This window comes from Saccostrea cucullata, unplaced genomic scaffold (genome assembly GCF_032062105.1).
Source record: "Saccostrea cucullata isolate Sc308-1 unplaced genomic scaffold, CSIRO_AGI_Scuc_v1 ctg2808, whole genome shotgun sequence".
Lineage (NCBI taxonomy): Eukaryota > Metazoa > Mollusca > Bivalvia > Ostreida > Ostreidae > Saccostrea > Saccostrea cuccullata.
The window spans coordinates 11,550-37,025 of record NW_026935306.1 but is presented as its reverse complement, the minus strand read 5'-3'; the positions used below and the strand labels follow the sequence as shown (position 1 = coordinate 37,025).

At 33.2% G+C, this 25,476-nt stretch overlaps 1 protein-coding gene across 2 annotated transcripts; it reads left to right on the top strand.

Annotated features, from left to right (window-relative positions):
- The first annotated feature begins 3,164 nt into the window (after positions 1-3,164).
- On the top strand, positions 3,165-23,629 carry LOC134242470 (uncharacterized). 2 transcript variants are annotated; one of them, XM_062724557.1, is made up of 16 exons: positions 3,165-3,261; positions 3,341-3,483; positions 5,255-5,364; positions 6,497-6,639; positions 7,511-7,549; positions 7,954-8,010; positions 9,376-9,552; positions 9,635-9,853; positions 13,851-13,938; positions 14,368-14,510; positions 14,794-14,911; positions 16,129-16,271; positions 16,518-16,556; positions 19,460-19,516; positions 19,624-19,690; positions 22,864-23,628. In XM_062724557.1, the coding sequence occupies exons 3-16, from the start codon at positions 5,303-5,305 to the stop codon at positions 23,558-23,560; spliced, it is 2,049 nt and encodes a 682-aa protein (XP_062580541.1). In that variant the 5' UTR covers positions 3,165-3,261; positions 3,341-3,483; positions 5,255-5,302; the 3' UTR covers positions 23,561-23,628. The 2 variants fall into 2 exon arrangements, with proteins under 2 accessions (XP_062580541.1, XP_062580542.1); XM_062724558.1 differs by lacking the exon at positions 3,341-3,483 and having other exon boundaries at positions 3,166-3,261; positions 22,864-23,629.
- Positions 23,630-25,476: the final 1,847 nt, after the last annotated feature.

The following is a 25,476-nucleotide window of genomic DNA, read 5'->3' as shown; positions in this document are numbered from 1 at the left end:
AAAGGTTGCGAATTTCTTTCATCTGTGTAGGATCTAAATTCAACTTTTCCATTTCCGGTGGAATTTTGAAATCACTTGTCACTTCCTCTGAATTTGTGGTTTCACTGCACATAAATTCTTGTTGAACAAAAATCTCTTCAGTATTTCCTTTTCTAGTGAATTCGATGTTAGATGAATTTTCAAGTACATCGCCATTGACAAGGACGGCAACTCTTGTTCTGGGTGCTAACCACACATCGTCAGTACCAATATTTGCGATACGAAAGCATAGAAATCCACGGTTCACTTTACTAAGAGTCCGGACAACGATAATGTTTGATGACAAATGCTGAGTAGATGTTAACGGTTCTACCATGGCTTCATGCAGTCTTGGCATCTTTGGTGCTGTACCATTGAGTGACAGTGACAGATTTTCCCGGAATGCGTACTGGAGACTTTGCACAGACTTTAACATATCCTATGACATCACGTTTAAGATTTCTGTCACATGCTTTGAATTGTTTTTTTAATTTGTAATTTGCTGAAATTTCTTCAACTTTTTCTGTGTACTCTGCTCCGTGTTGCGTTTCTAATAGACTCTTACACAGTGAAATCGTGTTCATTCCCAGAATGGCCGGAATGTTTTCCTTACGCTAACGTGTTTCTAAATCAACGGAATTTTTCACAACTAACACACCCACTTGCTGTAACTGTTGACCCATGACCTCAATGTTGACCTCGATGTATCCAATAAACGGTATGGAAAGTCCGTTAGATGCTTTCAAAGAAAACACAATGTCTGTATTTAATTTCGTTGCTGACTTCAGATGTTTCTCATAAAATGATTCTGTCACTGTAGAAACTGATGATCCAGTATCAACTAAACAATTAACACTAACACCATTCATTGTCACAAATACTGAAGGACATTTACCAACTAAACGTGTGTTCATTTTCCATGAGTCCGTTTCACTTCCCTCTATAACGGGACTCGGCATTACGAAGGGCTTTTGTTTTCCTGTTCAGAATTTGTAGAATCCGGTTTTGTTGGGCATTCATTAGCTTTGTGTCCCTGCTTTTTGCATCGGTAACATGTAAGCATGGTAAGTGGTCGATCATAATAATACCAGTTGTTGTCGTAGTATTTTTGTTTGGAATTGACAACTTTTGTTAAATTTTCTATCTGACACGATTGTTTCTTCAATGCGTCGGTAAGTTCTTTGATTTTCTTTTCACTTTCACTTTCCGTTTGCTTCGTTATTTTTTCTGTCGATACTTCCGTTTTCTTTTCACTCTCGGACTCCCGGTTTTGTTCAATTGATTTCTTCTCCAGTGATTCTTGAAACGAGACTTCGCCATGTTCATCTTCTTCTGACCAGAGTATAGCCTCTTCTCTAAGTTCCCTAAACGTGATATCCGGTTGCGTGCGCAGAAAACGTTTTAGATGTTTCCGTAGATACTGGTCTCTGACATTTTCTGAAAAATGTTCACACAATGTTCTATCTTGGTTTCCGAAAACTGACGAGTCTTTCCGAGTAATTCTTCTAATGATATCCATCAGACCGTAAGAATATTGACGCAGTGTTTCAGTTTCATTCTGTTTTCTGTCAAGAAATTTCTTCTGTAATTTAATAGCACTGTCTCTATCACCGAATACATCCCGCAAAATTTTAACCATATGTAGAGGGTCTTTTCGTACATCACCTGACAAATACTTGATTTCGTCTCGCGCATTTCCAGATAGATTTTGGTAAATTAGATCCGCCCCTTCTTCTTTAGTCATACCACGTGCTGCATATTGAACATTTTCTATCCAGTCCTCTATATCCATGTTATTGCCGGTGAATTTCGGAACAGTGCAATCTAGCTGCACATAAACAGTTTATGGTTCTTTTGGTTCGTAATTTGTTTTCCAGCCCATTTCACTAAGTTGATTCTGCAGACCTTTGATTTCTTTCTGTAACGACTTTACAGTTGGATGACTCGCCATTGTAACAGCCGAGAATGGTATTCACTATCAGTACGGGTAGTTTACGCTCGAGTAAACATTCCTTTCCCACGATGTTTCATTGATGTAATGGAATTTGAAGTTCTACTCACGTTGTTGGAATCTTACATGTAATTCTCCGTTGTCACCACTAGCCATTGCTTTAGTTCCCGGCGACGCCAAATATAACCAAGCGGGAATGGAAAACGCAGGTTCAGTTTAATAAATTTATTTGGAAATGAAAAAGCAATGGCAGATCTACAAATACAAAAACATATATACAATATCATAATACACATAGACACTGAGACAAAATACTTTTATTTCCTATTCACTTCAAAAATAAGAAAATTTAAGTTTACTAAGCCCAAAAACGTCAAAATCATAGTTTAAAATACCTTTCTCTCAAAAATATGAAAAACACTTGAGCTTATAACTTGGACTTAATAAATAAAATGCAAAAATTTAATAGACTAAGAAAATTACCTTTCAAGTGGTGACAACGGGCAGCTGGTAATAAGTAAGTTAAATTTCCCGCACTGACAGGGATGGGCCCATGCCTCAGTTTATATAGCAGAAAAACCGGTTAAACAAGGGGGTACAAATTTACTGGCCAATGAGATTTTGTGAGTAGAATTCATGAATGGAGACTACTATCAAATATGGCATATAGTAAATTATGGCTCACTAAGTTATTCAATAAAGATAAAAAAAAATTATTTTAAATAAATATGACTCCGCCACATTATTTTTGACCCCTATCTAGCACCGTTTTGAGCGCAGAAATCGAAAAAGAAAAACCGATGTGCACAACTTCAATTCTTCTAGTATTTAAATGCAGTAGACATTCTGCTCCAGCTTTTGTCGTTTCTGAGCCTTTGTCTGGAAACAAACAGCACCAAATTTTCAATTAAAGGGAAATAACTCAAATGCGGAAGGGAATTTTTGAAATGTATGAAAACATTTAAATTGAGTTTTGTAACGTCCAAAAACTCTGAAAATTTGAGCGAAATCCGTTAAGAAATGAGCGAGTTACGAGGTCTCAAAGTTGGCGTCTAGGAAAAAAAAAAGAATAATAGGAATAATCTTAACCATCAGAATCAGTAGAAGGTCTTCCGCCTGAGCGGAAGACCTTAAAAATAAGAATTTAAGCCAGCTTTCGTTCGCTTGATTTTTCATTGCATACATTTCCCCACATTCGTTTCAGAATCGCCATGTCTTAACCAATCATTTTACAACCCGAGATTAACATCGAAGTGCCTCTCTTCTGACCAAACTGGTGATAAATTCTGCAAGTAAGATGGATTTTCTCAATAGTTGACATTTTTGTTAATCTTAAAAAAAATTATTTAACGTGATGTATATTTTATTTAGACGGGTATGGAAAATAGTTCAATGCTTAGGGAATGGTATTGTAAAGTCTTCAGGAATATCATGTTCTGGAATACGGCTGAAATCTATCGCTCTCCAAAATCAGAATACTATTGAAAGGTTAATGGGAAGGTCAATCTCTCAGTGTAAGTTATTTATTTTTACTGCATAAACACAAACACACATGAGCAAACACCTCATTGACATACATTTGCACAAATTAAACACGCTTACAAAAATAAACGGAACCGGCGACCAAAAATAAAATTAGGCAATCTACATGTACATACTTTTTATTTCGTCCTGATTCAATATATTTAATTAACCATTTTATAGTTATTGATACCGGTAGTTGAAAATGAAGAAAACTAAACGGTGCGTGATCAGGTACCCGTGTTTGCACATTCATAGGCAGACACTTTCAAATTTTTGTTGCCCCAACTATACTGTTGGGTTCGGAGGTCCCGTGTCCAGGTAGGTGCTGGCACGAAAAAAGATCTTTCCCTGCTCAATAGCCCTAAGTGCCGAGCATAGGACAAAACTCGAAGCTTTCCATCGGCAAGTGGTGGCTTCTCAATATGAATGAAAATTCTCGACAGGGACGTTAAACAACATACAATCAATCAATCAATCTTTTTGAAAAAAAAGATGGTATCGGAACGTTCAATCGAGAAAACACATCAAATCCATTAAAAGTAAAAAAAAAATCTTAAAAATACCAAGTTCTATTGATAAATGAGTTACGACAGCCTTTTGATATCAGAGCCATCATGATGCATAATTCATCGAAACCGACTTTTTTCACGTAACTGTTTTCATTGCATTATGAAAAAATGAAGAATTTTCACAACATTTTAATTATGTTCAGATCTCGCTGTTGGACATAGAAAGCGGTCTTTCGGATGATACCGTATAAATTAAGGTCCCGTGTCGCCGAAGGTCCTGGCTTGAAAAAGATCCCTCTCAGAAATGCTCTACAGTCGTTAGTGCCGAGTATATAAAACGTGCAGTTGTCCACCGGAAAGTGGTAGCGCTTCAATTATGAATATGATTGTAAAATCTTTAGAGAGATGTTAAAATTTAATTGAACAAATAAACAAATTAGATAAACATTCTTAAGAGAAGTCGAGAAGATACAAATAACGGTTTAAGGGAAGATTGTCGATATTCTGGTTACATTTCATTTGTATTAATCGCAAAAGTTGAATTTTTTTCTTTTTTTATTTATATTAAAAAGGAGTATTTACGTACAGATCTGCGTAAAAACCATGCGAGATATGATAGTAGTTGATATATGAGAGTTCTAAGAATTCAATGTTTTTCCAGAGACAGTTTTCCCTTGAACTAATAATAATGAATGCGAAATTTAAAAACAAAATTGGTTCATGGTTGCAATGGAATCATGGTTAAAAGAAATCCCTTTTTTGTCTCTCAAAATTATTATAAAAAATGAATTTAGTTATATCTTTTACACAATCAATGACTTGAAGAATTTTTCAAATGTTAGCTAAATTAATAATAAGGGACTAAAGTTATGTTTTTCCAAACAGATTGCAATTATGTTAGCTTTTAAAAGCTTCCAATCTAAGGACAGATATGGGCTAAAAATCCGTAGAAAGTGTTTTTACTCTCTTATTAAACGGTCAAAACAATGATAATAATAAAAAAAAAATAAATATAGGGCGAATATAAAATAACTTATAAATATGCTAAAAATTCAGGAAAAATAGAGAACATTCGGATTAGCCAAAATCCATTTTTGTTAAACTATTTGTGTCAATTTGGTAATATTATCTTATAGACCTTATATGGTAATGTCTTTTTATGCAAAAAGAAAATCGTTTAATTTTTGTGAAAATAGACGACCGTATCGCATGATTGGATGCAGTCATTTTTAATCTTATTTTACTGTTAAAGGTGTTCAATCTCCATGCAAGGGACTATATTTTAAAAGACTGAGGAAGTATGGAATCCCTTGCTCTCGAACACTTCGAAGTAAGAAAATCAACTTCAGAAGCACCGTGTCGGTAAATAATTATGTTGACAAGCTATGATTTTTGCTTAAATCCATAAAAAGTAAAGTTTTATCCCGAAACATAACTGCAATAAGATACTGTTATTAACTCTTTAATGCTTTAATGTAAGAAATATGAGATACACAAAATTCTGTTGTCTTCTTCCATGTTAAAGTCGTACCTTTCTTGACACACAGTGCATTGACCAAATGAGGAAAAATACTTCTGTCATCAAATTCCCCTGCAAATAAGACTGATTTTTAAAAGTTTGTCAGCAATAAAATTCATGAGCACCATTCAAAATCAAGATTTTTTCTTGTTGTCACTTCTTTGTCTTCAGATGTAGAAAAAGCAAATGATGAATACAGATACATTGCTTTACACTTTTATTCGGTACCAAGTATTTCTTCCACAAAATTTTTAGTTTTAATATATTAATAAATATTACAATGTATTCTTTAAGAATGAAATGATTGATTGATTGATTGATTGTATATTGTTTAACGTCCCTCTTTATAAAAAAGAGTGAAATGAATATATATATATATATATATATATTTAATTCTTTCTGTTAAAAAGATTTATACTATTTGTCACGCAGAAAATAGTAACTGCTTTGAATGTGCTCTAAAAATGTTAGAACTTCATCATACGAATATTTAAAAAAATGTGAATTTGAGCAATCTTCTGTCTTGCAGTTGTTAGAGAGTTCATTCTAAAGTCGCAGAGTAAGTAATTGATCCATGTGAGATCTCAGAATAAGTAGAAATCAATATAGTCAAAAACTAAAAAAAAGAAAAAAAGAAACACGGTAGAAACTGTCTCATCCTTCGAAATCATTCTCGTTGTGGAGTCCGACCTTTCTTTCTACTGTGAAATCACAAATTTTTGTGGGGGTGTAATGTTTGTTGTTTTCTAGGTTTGAAGAGACCCACGAATCCATGTCCAACACGAAATGTAAAATGTGACATGCATATCTACTCAACAGTTCTTCAAATCCCCACAAACCACGATTTTTTGAATTTAAACTATTTCTAATGACTTCACATTATGTAATCCCACACATTCGGAAAGATGCAATTAAACTCGTTATTATGACAACAATAAATTGCTTACTGAAAAATCTTTTTCTTTTTTTTTTTAGTAATTTTCAGCTTGTAGCAAATTGTATGGTTTCCAAAATCATTGATGAAAACAATTCTACTTGTTTGACCGAGGATAAAGCTTCTACAGCACAGCTGTTTGTTTATTATTTACCACCAACGTACCATGCTCTTTTCAAAAGATGTAAGTGTATTCATTTTTTTTAAGTTTTACTAAAAGCTACTTAGTTTTTTTTTCAAAACGAATCAATTGAATATTTCATGATTTTGTATTTTATAAAGTTCTTTGAATTTGTGAATAAGTGCAGAATAATACATCCCCTTTTCCATATTACATCTTGTACATTTAAAAGAACTCTTTTAAAGACATCCTCATGACACTTCGAAAAAAGCTTAAAGCTGAACATAAATCGTAAAAAAAATGTCCGACATATTTGTTGGAGCTCTTGCAATATCTACAGACATCTAAAAGTAGAATAGATCACTTAGTCACTGTTCTTTGAGATGAACTGTCACTGCCGTATGCTATATAATACTATGTAGCGGTGAAAACGCATACTTTTTCCAATCTAGGAAAGCAAGATACCAAATACACTTACAACAGTTGCATAGGTCAGTGCAGTATTCAAACAAACACAAACAAAGGCAGTTCAAGATAACAAGCAAAAATACGGGTTGCCATACCACGCCGATACATGTACCTGTGACAATAAAACAGTCAGTTGTAACAAATACAATGAGTATATACACTGTACCTTGGTGTTGATGTACGTATCGTAGATAATGGTTCGAAAATGGCGAATGTATATTTACGAGTCGTGTTCAGTTTTAAGTGTACAATTTAAATAACAGAATGTGAATAATAAATGTTTTTTATTTAAAAAGATAAATAGTTTTTTTTCATTAATTTAGTTTCTTTTTCAAGAAAAATCAGATTGAATTATTTGCTTATTATGAAGAGAGATAATTTGTTTCCCATAAGGGCTTAATGTTATGAAAAATGCAGGAATAGCCTTAATACGTATGAATTAGCCTACATATATTTGCATTTTCAGGTGAAGCAAAAATATCTGAATTTAGTGCAGTTGGAAAAGGTATTTCTTTTAATTAATTAATATACAAAAATACATATTTCAATAACATTTCGACTGCAAGCTAGACAATAACAAACCTGAACTTCGAAAAACAATTCTAAATACCTTGTAAAATTCAATTATACCTGTAATGAGGTGATCGGAATCTGAAGATCTAGTGAACCGTAATAGTTCATTTTTTTGTATGACAGACTTTAGAAAATATATTCAATCTTATGGAAATTCGGATAAATCTTGTTTTCATTTTTATGCGATAATCTTCGTATGTTTCTAATAATTACATGTAAATGCAATTAAGCTGGTATATCGAAAAACTAATGTACTCTCATTTTAATTTGTAAAAATAATAACAAATGTAACAAAAATTCATATTATGCCTTTTTGAGATTACCTTATTTCCTTAGATTCACAAAGTCTAGTCCAGGACGTTAGAACAACTACAAAGCTGACGCCATTAATTGGTAAGAAAAAGATAAATATGATAAAATGTAAAGTAAGAAATAGGAATAATGATTTCCCTGTATACATACTCATGAACGTCTAATTATAACACAATTAGCTATTGGATTAAGAAGACTTTTGCAAGTTTATCGTTTCATTGTAAAGTCACAGCAAAGGCAAAAACAAATTCAATTACAAAGATCTCAGAGCCAAGATGGTGAAAGCTCACATAGTCATTCTATCACAAAGGATTCAAAGCTAAGTTCGTAAAGACTCTTGTAGTCCGTCTCGGACCTAAGATGTTAAAAGCTATTGATACTCGGTGCGCACATCTTTTGTACAAGAAGCTGCATCATAGGGATCACATATTTGGTAACAGCATTACTGGGTTAGAGTGTCATTTCATCAATATTAATATAGTCCGCCCATCACTGAAGTTCTGTCTCACATCCCCTAAAAGTATATGGCAATGGCGTCCACTATTTACATTAACATCTTCTTCAGTTAAATAGATGACTGCAGCTCTGCGCAAAATCTGATTGAAAAGTGTCAATGTTCGACATGTTCGAGAACAACACATCGTAAAAACTAATTGTCCGTCAAATGAGGACGCTCACTTACAGTATCCAATTTCCCAGAGTTTGTAAACAAGTTCTTAATTTAGATACCCGTATTATTGTCCGTCGCTCGAACCACTGATAATATCAATAAAATTTGAACCGCGTTCAAACGGGGAATTGTATACGAATAAGTTTAATTCGAATTAATTTACAGAGCTATAAATTTTTCTTAGCATTAACTCCGTGTAAACGCCAAGCTAAGCTAATTCGAATTAAATATTAACGCAAGCGTAAGGGCAGAATTAAGTCACAGATCACATGTCGGTGTTCAGATAAATGTACTTCTGAAATATGTCAGTGAAAAACTAAGGGAAAAAAATCACTAAAAAAGTTCAGACAATGCGACTGAATGAGGAGTCTTTATTGATTTTTCTCGAGATGTATCTTAAAGGAAATGAGTTTAATGTACTTTTTAAAAATGAAATAAATTTCTGTGAAAAATGTTGATCGGTAAAATTAAGTTTTAATGGTTATTCTGAGAACTAAAAAATAAACGAAATGGTAGGACAAAATTTGTTGTGCTAGGTATGAAAACGCATTGGGAAAAATTTGTTAAAACTTCTGAAAATATTATCTTAAAAAATCAGTATCAATTACATTTCAATCCCTGGACCGTTTTTTAAGGTTGCTATGCTTGAATTATGCTATGCCTGGATTAGAAGTAATGCGCAATAATATGAGAACATAAGCTGTGTGTGTGTGGAGGACCTTTAAGCACAAACCATTTATCTACACAGTATTCAGACATAATAAATATGTTTCCAGAATTTCAAGCATCTTCTTCTCCTGAGCATCCAGACACAGCGACTGATGATAGCACACATTCGTCTTTAGCACATTTAGCAACATCGACCAATGGTACTACAAGGTCTCCTGAACATCCAGCTATTACACCAGATGCTACCACAAGCTCTCTTCCTAGCTTACTCAGAGTGAATCTAGGTACTGGTATCACAAAGTTTTACCTAATGTGGTAATCTTCTTAATCTTGTCTTGAATGCTTCTTTATATCATATATTTACAGATTGTCGTTTGCCTGGGATCATATATAGAGGACGCAGGAACATAACTGAATCCGGTATAGTGTGTCAAAAATGGGATATACAGAGTCCACACAAACACACTTATGATATAATTCGGCTTGCACAAGAGAACTACTGTAGAAACTTCGACAGAGAAGAGCCGTGGTGTTTCACTAGTAACTCTAGTGTTCGTTGGGAACTTTGTGGGGTGGAAGTTTGTAGTAAGTGCATTTGAAACTATATATTACAAGGTTGTGCAAAGATGCTAGCAGTGATTGCTCACATAGTTCAAAAAGATGAGGAAATAGAACATTATACATGTTTTCAATTGCTGTTTGCAAGAAGAATATCGAGATCACAAAAAGTATTCAATCTCAAAGTCTATTAAAAAATACAAAATAAGAGCAGAGGAAACACGGACCTCCGAAACATCAGAAGTGGGATCAAGTGCCATGGAGGAGTGAGCATCCCCTGCTGACCGGTCACATCCGCCATGTGCTCCTTGTCATGATCAGGAAATAACTGAAAAATCCGTTGTCAGTCCAGTATGTAAACAATGGTCTAACAATAAGTATGGAAAACGTCAGTCAGCATTTGACACAATGATAAATTGTATTTGTGGACAAGGTCATTGTATCGACCATTGAACTTACGAAATTATTACTTTAAACGAAACTGCTGATATTCTTATTTTCATCAACTTGCTTGTCAATAATCTATCTTGTTTCAGAAATAAATGTTCATACGTTGAGCAAGCTCTTGCTTATGGAATCAACTGAGATATATACTCTCCTTATGCAGGTGATGAAAGATTATTGCTGCATTGACGATAGAAAATTTAAAGTCATCACGTTCATCATATAGCTTGGTTGTTATATTACCATAAAAGTCTTTTTCAAGTAAAATATCCAGGTTTGAAACAGATGTGTCAGACTATGTGATATCTTTTATCTCAAACTCACTAAGATATATCGTATCGACATAGGAATGGAAATTACCATTGTTAATAAACAATACGTCGATCTAAATGTCAAGTTGACGGCCACAACAAGTGTTTTCTACTTTTCACGCACAAGATTTTGCACAAATTCTGCTTTATATGAATATAAAAATAGGTCCTTCACTACTGTCAATATAATTAAAGATAGTTACATGATTATGATTTGTATATGCCACATAGATGTTGTCAATCAGAAACTCAAGCATCTTTTTTATGTCAACTTCAGAGTATTTGTGTGTGCAATCAGAGTGTGCTTTAACAACCCCCCCCCCCAGAAAAAAATTTAAGTTTCATATATATATATATATATATATATATATATATATATATATATATATATATATATATATATATATATATATATATATATATATATATATATATATAATGGAATTTTTTGAGCATCAACATCTGATTCCCACTACTTCTTGAATATAAAGTTTCTCCCCCCACATTATATATATATATAAAGAGCCATTTTAAATTTTTTGTTCCAGTTTAACATGTGTTTGAACACGACTCATAAATAGGCATATATTCATTTTCGATAGCATTATCTACGATACATCAATACTAGGGTATATCAACAACTATATACGTTCACCTGACTGCTTTATTTTCACGGGTATCGGCGTGGAATACATCCCGTGTTAGAAATGCTGGTTATCTTGCATTACCTTTGTTTATATTTCTGTATAGCATACGTGTTGTCTTCACCGTGTGAAAAAGGTCGACATAATTACACTGAACAGTGAAAAATAAGTTTCTGTGGCGTTTTGATTTGATATCCTTATTTTCCTCTTATGCAACTAGTAGCGGAAAAGATTTACCATCACTATTATGCATATGCACCTGCGTGTTTTTTTTTTTGTGTGATAGTATATCCTTTTATCTTAATTTTGTTAGAATTTTTGCTTTAACGAGTGTTAGATGAGATAAGAATAAGATTTTAGATTTATAATCATTTGATAACAAGTAGCACTATTCACAAAAAAAATCATACACTAAGATGTAATACATGTATCAACAACTATATATTTTCTGTGTTTGATGTAATATTTTTTCTTGTACAGTATTTACAATATATCCCTCTGTAATAGAAATAAATAGTTTTGGTGACTTAACATTCCTTTGATTAGATACTTTTAAGAATTCCAAATGTTTTGTTGAAATAATTTGGTGACAATTTTTTTACCACATTACCACACCTGACTATTTGCTATATGGAATTTTTCTTCGGACGCAAGTAAAGCTATAAACTTTTGACATTCTGGTGACAGAAGATAATTTGTTTAGGCAATCAAAACGATTGACTGAGGGTTTACTTCATATTGAGCTGCTTTTAAAATGTGCATTTGAAAATTTAAAATTCTATATACATGTGATTATAGTATGATATAATCCCTTTAGTAATTTGACACTTTTAGGAAGAAAACATGTACAACTTACACAAAGGGACCTAATGATGGCACAAGGACAATCTCAAAATTTCATCTAAATCAATTTTTCACTATTTCACCGCAGCCGAAACTGCTTCCACACCCGTGCTAATGACATAAGCGACCACACAAATTGCAGAACAATTTTTGAACATGGCACTGAACAGCAAGAGATAATGGCCCAATCACCTCATTTTCAAGCTTCAACTCATTCTATGACACCACCCCGCTCTTCTCGTGAAATACTGGAAGATTTATTTTTGATCTTAGTTTCGTATTTCTAGCCCATATCCCATATACAGTAGTAGTGACACTAAAGTGTCACATTTCAATAAAATTTTGCAAGGCCACCAATTGCCTCCAAAAGCACCCAAAAAATATTCTAGCAATACAATTACCTATAATATACAATCAAACCTTAGATTTCTCTATTTTCTTCTAATTTTTGAGACTCTACATGATCAGTACGTACTGGTTCCTGCCGAAAACGCAGGTAACAACATTGTCTTCGATTGTAAGGTTCATTACATAAATTGCATTTTAGAAGAACTTGGATTTAATTCTACAAATGGTAATCCTACTTGTACTCATACTTCCCTTTCTAAGGAAGAAATTCTTCAAAATCACGTGTCAGTTTTGAATGCTTTTAATATTCTACAGAGCCAAAATGAATTTGAACTACGATATATATATTGGATTCTGACACTTCATAAGAATCCTTACAAACAAAGATACATAGCAGGTTCCAGTAAATGTTCAACCAAGCCTCTTTCATTACTTCTCACTAAGATATTAACAGTAGTGAAGGAAAAACTTCAGGAGTACTGTGCAACTATATATTCAAGAAGTGGTGTGAATCAGATGTGGATACTTAAAAATTCTAAAGAACTCTTGGACAATTTGAAATCACAAGACTTTACAAAAATCACCAGCTTAATAACTTACGACTTTTCAACTTTATACACAACAATTCCCCACGGCAAATTAAAATCCAGGCTTTTTGATATTATTGACAGCTGCTTCTTCAATAAAATGGAACTCGTAAAATTACTTACCTCGTAATTGATCATACTAATTGTTAGTCCATTATTTATACACTGATTTGACAAGGGATTTTTTCCGTTATGTCCTGATCATGACAAGGAGCACACGGCTGGTATGACCTGTCAGCAGAGAATGCTCACTCATCCATGGCACCTGATCCCACCTCTAATGTTTCGGGGGTTCGTATTTGCTCTGCTCTTATTTTGTATTGTTTTATGGACTTTGAACTTGAATACTGTTCGTTATCTCCATATCCTTCTCCATATGAGTGAAAAATTCTCGAGAGGGACGTTAAACTATATACAATCAATCAATCAATCTAACTTTTGACTGTTGATTAATCCGAAACTATCCTCTACCGTCTCTACAATTTTAATCAACCGCTTCATTTTATATAAAAAAAATATTGCTTCTGTGGTAATCGAATTTTTGATGCTATATGCCACTGTGAGACATACTCACGTGGGTAAATTACTATGAATTAAATCATACGTGATATGCCCCTGCTAGGAAAAAGGGAACTACCCGATCACGTGCACATATGGATAATATGCCTTCAACTCCCCCACATTGATTTTTGTTAGATACGGACCCCCACCAACATGATATATATGGTTTGGCCTCATTTCTCATTTATGCCTTCTAGGGATTATTATGCTTGGCACTGCTTTATTTTGTATTTTTACAGACTTTTGAAAATAATATGTTTTTTTCATACTTTTATCCTATTTTAAGGATCACCTTGCCTCAATCAAACATTCTTTACCGAACAATTAATATCTCAGTGTCAAAATGCGGCACAACCAGATGATCAATTCTGCAGGTAAGCTCGTTTTCTCATTTTTTTTTTTTTAAATTTTTACAAGAAAGCCTAAAATATTCCAGTACACTTGTAATCAGGATACTCCATGAGCTTTACTGTGTTGTTCCCGACACAGTTAAATTTTCTCCGACACAATAACAATTCAAATTTTGTTCTCTAAAATATTTGAGATGGGATCAGGTGCCATGGAGTAGTGAGCTTCCCCTGCCGACCGGTCACATCTGCCGTGTGATGCTTGTCACTTGTACATCATGAAGATTTATGCTTAGTAATATGGTCTTTTAACTCCTGTGTTATATTAGATATTCAGGGTTGAGAAATCGGGACAATTGAAAGAAATCAGTTGAACTTATTTAAATATCTATTTTATTACATTTTACAGTTTGTAAAAAAAAGTTTTAAACATCTTCTTTTGTTAATTTTATATAGTCGTATGTGGAAAATGATAAAGTGTTTGAAGAACCAAATCGAAATTTCATCAGGTATTTCATGTTCTGGGATTGAAAGTAGATCTATTGCTTTGCAACTTGAGGGAACCATTGAGGGAGTAATGAAGAGGTCTATTTCTCAGTGTGAGTAACCTTTTTTTAACCCCTGACACAAAAAATACAGAAAACAACAACAAATAAAATATAATCATATAACATTAAATGATATGAAATAAATAAAAAAAAATTAAAAATGGATTTATAGCACAATTTTAAAACTGATAAACTTAAATTACTATCATTTATAGGAAAACAAACGTTCCAATTTTTATATCAAAATCAAATAAAATCAAATATAACATTTTCATGACTTGTGTTTGTCCCCTATAGCCCCGTTACTACATAAGATCAATAAAATGCATTTTAGGTATTCAACCTCCATGCACAGCTTCAATTGTGTCAACTATGGAAGGGTTGTCGGATTATGGAATCCCTTGTAACCAAGCCTTCCGTGTCGATTTGTCAACATCAGAAACACTCTGCAGGTATTTAATGTATTATGGTTACATGTAAGCCCCAATCTCTGTTTATTTTATAGAATGTAGATAAAACGACACTAAAAAGTCTCCAGTCTAGTAAATTGGGGTTCATGAATTACAATTGTCATTCTTTTATTTTAAATCTAGACAATTAATAGATTATGAGGAAATTTGCAGGCTGCATATAATATAGCAGTGATAAGGATTCCCTGTGCTTATGCCCTGATTGACATAGAATCTTTATATTCAAAGTCTTCAATATATCCGATATACAAGTGTCTGAGTTTTTTCCACGCACATGGCGAAAAAACCCTCACTGCATATTCTTAATATCATGAATTAATTTTGCCTTGAACGTAAATTAAACCAAACTTGAGATTATTATCCTATGACAATTGGTAATATACAAAAACAGGTATTAACATTGGTAAAAACAAAGAATTTACACCAGGATTTCATTTCAGAGAGAAAGAGAGAGAGCATAATGTAGTAAAAGAAATCTTGAGACAAAATGAATTACAAATCAATGGATGAAACAAAAGAAACTGTTCAGCCTTTAATGTACTGAAGATAACTGTGATTTACAGTAATTATTTCGCACGAAAAATTAAAGATTAGGCTTTTGTCATTCACTTTGTCTAAGAAATCCCCAAAGATCAAATCTTCATACATTCTTATTATGCATCGTTATTAGTAGGTCTGTTTTTTTCAAATCTAAGAGATAAGAAATTATATTACAAATACTTCTTTATGAAAAGAGTAGACTTTTTTGTGGCAACACTGAATTGTCCATGATATATTTGTTTTAAAGGGAGCACACAGTAGAATTTACAAGTCGACAGTCTATCCCCCGCCCCCTATGACATCTGATCCAATCTCTGTTTTTAGAGTTCCTAGACTGTCTTGTTCATATTTTGTTCAGTTTATTTATCTTGAAGTTTGTACATTGGTTCTGTTTTTTATCTACATTTTCATTTTATTTTATTTCTACAAAAGTTTGAATATCAGATTTAAATACAAATGTATATGAATGTATAACCGCTTTCAAAAGAAATCATGGTAAAATCAGGGACCTATATACTAACATAGGTCCCTGGTAAAATGTACATAGATACATGCAATAAGAGGAAAAGTTTGACTTTAATTTTTTTATGCAATGAATATCACATAAGATTAGTGAGGCAAAGAAAAGTATTTGTCATAGCTTATTATCTGTTCGAAAGTAATTTTCAGGGTGTAGCAAACTGCGTGGTTTCCAGAATTATTGATGAAACCAATGCTACGTGCGTGGCTAAAGATAAAGCTTACACAGCGAAGAAGTACGCAACACTTATACCACCAGAATATACAGCAGATTTTAAACAGTGTAAGAATCCTTTTTTTTCTTGATTCTAAAGACTGTCAAGAACGGTATCTACATAAACTGTCAAATTATATAAGCAATTTCTTAATATTAGGAAATTATAAAAATATACGAAAGAAAACCAAATATTCCATAGTTACTTTATTTCATCGTTACCTAGATCTAGGGATACAAACACTCAGCAATTTTATCATATATAAAATATATAATTCCTTCTGTACATATAAATCCTTTATTTTGCCTTTTTAGGCATACCAAAGCTATCTGAATTCCCTGTACCAGAAGAAGGTATAGTATTTAACAAATATCACATAATGCATTTTGAAAAAAACCCAGACTTGATTAACAAAAACAAGCATTAGTGTATGCTCTAATATGTATTGTATTACTTACCACATACTATTCGTATACTTTATAATAACCATGCACAACATTGATATGTAAAAAATACTTTATATTTCAATCATTTTATTAAATCATTACAAAAAGGAATGATTATCTTATTTGAATAAAGAAAATACATGTAGATGTGAATAATCGGATCAAAAACGAGGTCATATAGTTGTGTGGAAAATATATTTTTTTCAAAGCTTCCTCATTCAAAATTTTGTTATAATATACAACTATTTACTGGCTATGAGGACATAAGCAATATTACCCCCCCCCCCCACCACCACCACAAAACAACAACCATTTCCCGAGGCGCAGCCAACAAATACAGTGCCGTGCCATAAGTGTTTCTCGTTTTCATGACGTTGCAAATTCTAAGTGCATTATCTAAAGGTAAAATAAAGTTTACTTACAAAAATACCACTGAAGATGATACCTTGGAACTTTTCATACTTTGTAGCATGACGCTTGGTTTTTGAACAGCTTGTATTCGTCTAGGTATGATTCCGTATAGACACTGTATATAGCCTGGAGTCAACGAATCCCAGATTCGCAACACAGCATTTACAAGTTCTTGTTTGGATTTAATCTGGTTTAGCTCTAGCCAAAGTCTGATTTTTATCATTCCCCAGACATTTTCTATCACATTAATATCAGGCAATTGCGATGGCTAGTATAAACACGGAATATTATTGTCATTTTTTTTTCAATTTTTAGCCCGTTCAGACATGTGACATGGGCAATTGTCTTCTTGAAAAATCCAAGGAGAATTTCAAAATGTTTCGCGATAACTTGCCATAAATGATTGTCCAATATATTTATATATTTTCTGTATTTAAATTACCATCAATGGTTTTTAGGATACCAACGCCAGAGTAGGAAATACAGCCCCAAATGAGACGGTGATACGGACATCGCCATTACGCACTGAACGCAGTCCTAAACACTTGGGCGTCCACATTTCATCTGCCTTCTTCCAAACGTACACACGTTGATCAGAACCAAGAACAACTTGCGTTTCATCAGAAACTATTATATTTTTCCACTAATTATCTACAGTCCAATTTCTATGGTTTTTACACCAATCAATTCGTCTTTTTCTGTTGACAGCTGATATTGTAAGGGTTTTCGCTACTTTTTGTCGTGTGTAACTCAGCAAATGTAATTTTCTCGGGACAGACTGTTTAGAAACTTGACGAGACACAGAATGATTAAATTCTTCTGTTAAATCTCCTAAATTTTGCCTACGACCTCGAAGAACTAGCCTTTTAAAAATCCGTTCGTACTGGACACTCGTCTTTTTGGGTCGTCCGATTCGTGATTCATTTTCGATACTTTTCCGTGTTGCAGAACGTTTCAAAAACTTTGATATTGTAGATCGATCGTATCCAGTTATTTGTGCTATTTTAACTTTTATCCTACCCTCATTATATAAATGTAGCATTTGTTATTTTAGAGCATTTCTCGGCGATTTGAAGCCATGTTTTGTTTACGTCTGCTACTGTTATAAATATAGACCGGCGTGCGCAGGGGAACTCCCGTGTGACGCAGATAAGCTAACTATAATAATGTCTAAATTTAGTAGGGATTGACATCGTATTTACAGAAATATTTACATGAATGCAACTATGAATTTTGTTTTCAATAAAAGGGGGAATTAAACGTGAAACACTTATGGCACTGCACTGTAGATGTTTTTTTTTTAAAACAAACCCGTCTTTTATTGTTTTACGTCACAATCGGGGAAAAAAACAAGACGAGTACCAAAATGAAAAGTAAGGGAAAAAATCTTGCAGAAAAGGGAAGTTTCTATAAAGTATCCCTTTTAATAAAAAATTATCTTTAAACTCATATCGTTTTTAGCTCACCTGAGCCAAAGGCTCAAGTGAGCTTTTCTGTTCACATTTTGTATGTCGTCCGTCTGTCTGTCTATCTGTAAACTTTTCACAATTTCGACTTCTTCTCAAGAACCGCTGGGCCAATTTCAACCAAACTTGCCACAAAGCATCCTTGGGTGAAGGGGATTCTAGTTTGTTCAAATAAAGGGCCACGCCCTCATTCAAGGGGTGATAATTGGGAATTAATAAAAATTTGGTGGCATATTCTAAAAATCTTCTTCTCAAGACCCACTGTGCCAGGAAAGATGAAACTTATGGGGAAATATCCTCAGGTAGTGTAGATTCAAGTTTGTTCAAATCATGACCCCCCTGGGTAGGGCGGAGCCAAAATGACCGACCAAAGTTTTACATAGAAATATGTAGGAAAATTCTTTTAAAATCTTCTTCTCTAGAATGACAAAGCCATAATTCATCATATTTATATGGAAGCATCCTCAGACAGTGTAGATTCAAGTTTGTTCAAATCATGATCCCCGGGGGTAGGGCGGGGCCACAATGGCCGACCAAAGTTTTACATAGAAATATATAGGAAAATTCTTAAAAAAATTTCTTCTCAAGAATGACAAAGCCATTATTCATCATATTTGAATGGAAGCATCCTCAGTTTGTGTAGATTCAAGTTTGTTTAAATCATGACCCCCGGGGGTAGGGCGGGGCCAAAATGGCCGACCAATGTTTTATATAGAAATATACAGGAAAATTCTTTAAAAATCATCGTCTCAAGAATTGCAAAGCCATAGTTCATCATATTCATATGGAAGCATCCTCAGGTTGTGTAGATTCAAGTTTGTTCAAATCTTGACCCCTGGGGGTAAAAAATAAAACAATTTTTACTTTTTCCTAGCCACAGTGCTCAGGTGAGCGATGTGGCCAATGGGCCTCTTGTTTGATTTTTCTTTTTAGATTCCAGAAAGGTAGAACCGGACATGGTAACAGGTGTTAATCAAACACCAGTGATTGGTAACTAAATAATTTATTCATCTTTCTTTCCTTCTTCTTTCTTGGCTTTTCGAGCCTTCTCTTTTTCAAACCAAACCCTAATTATATTTATAATATTTCTATTTCAGTTGTCATAGGATTTGCAATTGTTTGCATTTTAGTAGGCATCCTGATTATCAGTTTAGTATCAATGAGGTATGTACCAATGTTGAGGATAAATGGAAATAATTAGAATGAAATCTTTATGTACTTTCATTGTATAAATTTTAGAACGTCAATTTATCCACCACACGTCTCTATTTTTAATACCATCGTATATATTCTAACATGCAGGGTGTATACTATGTTGTGCGCGGTGTGTATACTTCCGAAGCTAGAGAAAGGGAGTCGATGTATGTTCTTTGTCTTTTTTCTCAACCTGCTCAACTTATGGATAGTTTTCACCAGAAAGCATGTGCCTACGGAAGAAAGCATTATCCAAGGAGTATATGGATACCTATGAATTCACTGTACACCTTCTAGTTTAATTAAACACCTCAACATAATTCCAAGGATCGGAGCAAGAATGACGCTATACACTGTGTTTATGATCAAATATCAGAGGAAAGCTTTGCTTTATCATCACTTTTATATTATTGTTAAATACATGTTCTGTATAAACTATTAATTATCTGTAAATGAGACAGTTGATCCTGTGCCTCAGGAAATGGTTGTTGTCTTTCTTTTCGGAAGGATACACCCCGCACATCATAGTATAAACCCCGCATGTTGGGATATACACGGTGAATACGTAGAGGGAATATAAGAATTTTTTTTGTTCTTGGTTGAACATTAAATATTGATATTTGTTGTAATATACCATGATGCATGTGTGCCTTTTGGGAAATTTTAGCTACTCTTCTGTGAGAACTGGATTATTTTCTGACAAATGAGTTATATGGATGCAAGGAAATAACACATTCCATCTGTAATACTGTTAATCCACATACGTTGTAGTCCAACTGTCCACATTTATTTAATTGTTATTATTATATATTTACTCCGCAGTGAACTATAAGGTAAACATTTAAAAACTCTATTACAAACATGGAATACCATAAAACATGATTTTTTAATGATATTTAATTTTGAAAATGATAACAAATTATCGCCTTAAAGGGAAATACTTCCCTACCTAGGGGAACCATATATTTGAAATTTGCTGGTACTGATACTATAACTATTTTGTACTTAAACAATCATTAGCGATTTATTCAACAGATATTCAGCCATTTTTATTAACAATATAGAGGAACTAAAAAAATTACAAATGCATGTGATTCAAAATATGTAAAATAATGGAAAACAAAATTATTTCGAAAAGTACTCCACTGTAATTTAGAAAAATTATCTTTGTCTTCATTTTAGAATTCAGGTATAAATTTTTATACCGCGTATCGAAACGTTTGACGTCAGAGATACAGTGGTAGTACCAAAACGTCTCTATTTTTCCGATTTTTTCTCGATTCGAGATTCCTTGAACGATCCACCAACTGTTCATTTCCATTGGCAAACATTTTGATAAATACATACATGTATGTATCACGAGGTAGTAGTCCCAGGGAGAGGCTCGGACTTTTCAGATGGGGAAAATAGTCTCTTCTCATTTAAATAGACAATTTTATGGTATTGATTTTATATTTCAAAAATCATTTTAAAAAAGTCCTGAATATAGGGTTTTTTCCGTATCAGACAAATAAAATGAATCTAGATTGCCTGCATTCTTTTGGTAAACGGTAATTTGTATGTTCTTGGCTTCTTCTTTAAAATATGTCAAATATGATACAAGTACTCGGACTACCTTTTAATTTATTTCAATTTGAAATCCATGAAAATGGGAAAAACAAAGTTGAAAGTAATTATGACGTCATAATTGACCTAGTACCAAAACGTTAGCCTAAAGATATTACACTGTAACTAAATTTTGATCTTAAACTTAATATTGCTTGAGATCTACAACTGTTAAAGATTTTTCTACATGTATTCATTAAAAAAAAATCAGTGACTGCGTATTTGATTCAAATTTTTTTTTTTTTGATAATTTGCTTAAAATATCAGGCACTTACACACTTCACGCTCATTTTATACACTCCTAAAGGAGTCACAATGAAATGAAAAAAAGTAATAAACTTGTCTTATTTAACAATTTCATCACACTTACGTTCAAATTAAAATACCATGTTTGTGAACAAAGAATATACTGTAAAGTACATGTGCAGCTCTAAGAGAAAACGTGTTGTGGTGTTTTAGAGGTATTTTCATCCTCGTATGATGACATAGGTTTTGCAAAAAATGTTTTAATTTAAATTAATGCCAACTAAAAAAAATATTTTTAGCTCATTCTGATCAAGGTTTGTCCCTTGTCTGTCGTCGTCGTCGTCGTCGTCTTCGTCGTCGTCGTTGTTGTAAACTTTTCACATTTTCATCTTCGTCTCAAGAACCACTGGGTCAATTTCAACCAAATTTGCAACAAAGTATTCTTTGGTGAAAGGGATTCAAGTTTGTTCAAATGAAGGGCCATGTCCTCTTTCGAGGGGAGATAATTGTGAATTAATGAAAAAGTAATATGGTACGTTTTAAATATCTTCTCAAGAGCCACTGGGTCAGAAAAGATGAAACTTATGTGGAAGTATCTTCAGGTAATGTGGAATCAAGTTTGTTCTAATCTTGACCCCGTGGGAAGGATGGGGCAATGATTGTGTCAGGGTTCAAAGTTTAACAAAGGAATACATGGGGAAGATCTATAATCTTTTCAAGAACAGCAAAGCCATGATTGATCATACGTGTAGTTATGTAAAACAATATAAAAATTGTTTATTTTCGTTTTAAAACAATTATTCAATCTTTAAAAAAAAGGTGACAAGGGCAATAACTCCTTCTCAGGTATCTTCATTCGGGCACTGTCTTTATTGTAACTCTTATGTAAAATAGTTTCCCTGGTCTTCACAGTTATGGAACCTTTAGCATCAAAATTATGCATTTGAACCAGTTTTTACATAATTTTTTTTTCACAATGTTTACAAAAAAAGAATATTTCCGTTTATTCATGCCTCCTATCTTATATAAAAAGTTTGAGTTGAAAACATTTGTCTCGCTGAAAACGATTAATATGTGCATTTTTGAAATATGTGTTCATATGTCCGATACATTTGATTTGTTTGTAAACTAGATTACATGAAATATGTCGGAATAACGAGAATTATTCGAAGATACGTTGATTTGTAGATAAGAAAGGACCTGGGGGAGAAATAACCGATAATGCATTTGTACATTGTTACTTCAAGTCAAAATGTAGGTTTAAAATCAAAATATTCTGTCTTGATTCACAGGAAAATGCTTTTGCGAAAGAGAAGGAAAGATTTAATGCGCCTTCCAAATGTTCCAAAGACAACAAATAGTCTATATGAATCAAATTTTACCTCATCAAATAATCCCTACAATGAACCTGATTATGAAATGATTGAAGAACAAGACGAAAATTATGATCATCTGCGTGAACAAAGAGAAGAACGTGAATCTCTGAATGACAAGGAACAAGTTAGGGGCGGATCCTACATTATTCCTAATAATGCAGATGGTTCATATCTGGAGGTCTTACATACCACAAACGAAAGTGTTAATGCAAGTTACACGAATATTAACCGTTACGTAGAGTTGATCGATGATAGCATTGAACGTAAGTCTAAAGCAGAAGTCAATGATGAAGTAAAGGAGTCTCAAGCAGAAGTCAATGATGAAGTAAAGGAGTCTCAAGCAGAAGTCAATGATGAAGTAAAGGAGTCTCAAGCAGAAGTCAATGATGAAGTAAAGGAGTCTCAAGCAGAAGTCAATGATGAAGTAAAGGAGTCTCAAGCAGAAGTCAATGATGAAGTAAAGGAGTCTCAAGCAGAAGTCAATGATGAAGTAAAGGAGTCTCAAGCAGAAGGAAATGATGACGTAAAGGAGTCTCAAGCAGAAGTCAATGATGAAGTAAAGGAGTCTCAAGCAGTAGTCAATAATGAAGTCCAGGTACATGCAGGTACATGAAGAAAACAGTAGTGATTCGGAAAGCACAGGACATGAAGTTATATTGTGACTATATTAGCCATAAATTTTTCTTGTGTAGTATTTAAAGGTATTTAAAGTATCCAAAGCTTCTTTGGTTCATTTTTTATTAAGGTTTTCCGTCTCCAACGGAAGACCTTCTACTGATTCTGATGATTAAGATTATTCTTATTATTCTTTTTTTTTTCCTTTTCCTAGACGCCAACTTTGAGGCATCATATTTCACTCATTTCCCAATGGATTTTGCTCAAATTTTCAGAGGTTATGAACGTTACTAAACTCTATCAGAATGCTATCAAAAATTTTAAAAAGTCACTTCCGGTTTTGAGTTATTTCCCTTTAAACGAAAATTTATAGGCTTTCGTTTCCAGACAAAGGCTCAGAGACGGCTAGAGCTGGAGCAGAAATTTTACTGATTTAAGATAATACAAGGATTGAAGTTGTGCATGGCGGTTTTTGTTTTTCGATTTCTCTATTCAAAATGGTGCTATATAGGGGTCAAAAATTAGAACGCCTAAAAGAGCGAAAATTTACATATATTTTGCTTTTTATCTTCTAAACTAAAAAGATTTTGTTAAAACACATAGAACAAAACTTGTGCAGAATTACATGATCTTTCAAATGATATTTCTCAAAAAGGGCTGACCCCTAAATTAAGGGATCTAGAGGGGCCAAAAGTTTTTTTCAGATATCTCAAAAAGTATTGAGAATTTGTAATACATCCAAGAAGCAAAGTTGTTCATAATGTCAAGCTTAATCTATTGAAGTCGTCAAAATGTGTCCGGCGACGTCACTTCCGGTCAAACCGGAAGTAGTCAGAAAATGCATATTTTTGCTGTTCTTGACAAGTTTTTGGGTAACATATGTCACTGGAAGCATATGACTAAATTTTCCGTCCATCGACATCACTTCCGGTCAAACCAGAAGTAGCCAAAAATTGTTTATTTTCTAAAGTTTTGATGCAAAATTGAAATTATAAAGTAAATGGAGACGACAAAGCTCATTGCTTTCTCTTGTTGACGTTTTTTAAAGGACGGAAGACCTACTCGTTTTTTTGCAACGAAATATAAGTTATATTACTTTTGGAGTTTTAAATGTTACTTTTACATTCGACAGCTGACTTTTAAATTTAAATAATGGAGTTGGTCTATGTATAAATTGTAAAAGTCAGTCGTCGATTGTAAAAGTAAGTCTCTTCATAAAACTCCATTACAAACACGTAAACGAGTGTAAAAATAGAAATGTTTTTTTAAATTATGAAATGAGGTTATTCGACAGAGAATTTTTACATTTTAAACAATTATATATTATTTCTATCTGAGGATGTATTTCGTGACAAAACATATTAGAAGAGAGAGAAGTTCGAACTTACCGGTACCGTTATTTTTAATGAGTTTATATACTGTAAACCAACATTTATTCTTAATTTAACGACTTTAATTGGCCATTTATTGGTGTTTAATTCACTCGAAAACACTAGTTTTCACGATCAAGCCATTTTGAATATATATAATTTGCGATGACGAGACTCTCATGAACTTCGCGAAAATTTCGCTAATGCGAATAAAACTTGGTATACAGTAGTACCATATTCAATAATAAGATGGGGTGGGTTAATTCAAATTTGAATGCTAAAGGACGTATTCGATGCCTCACTTGTATGCTAATGACATCATTTTTAAAAACTTTTGTGATGAAGAACAAGAACAAGAACAAGAAAGAAAGATTTAACTAAAAATATGTTTTGTCTCTTAAGCATGCAAAAGTTATTTTGAAACATCAATACACGTTTCATTTACATTATTCTTGTGATTTTTTTTAAAGCCTCATTTTTTTGAAAAATATAATTATAAGGCTTTTTCTATTAAATGTTTTCAAGAGATTTAAAAGGTATAACG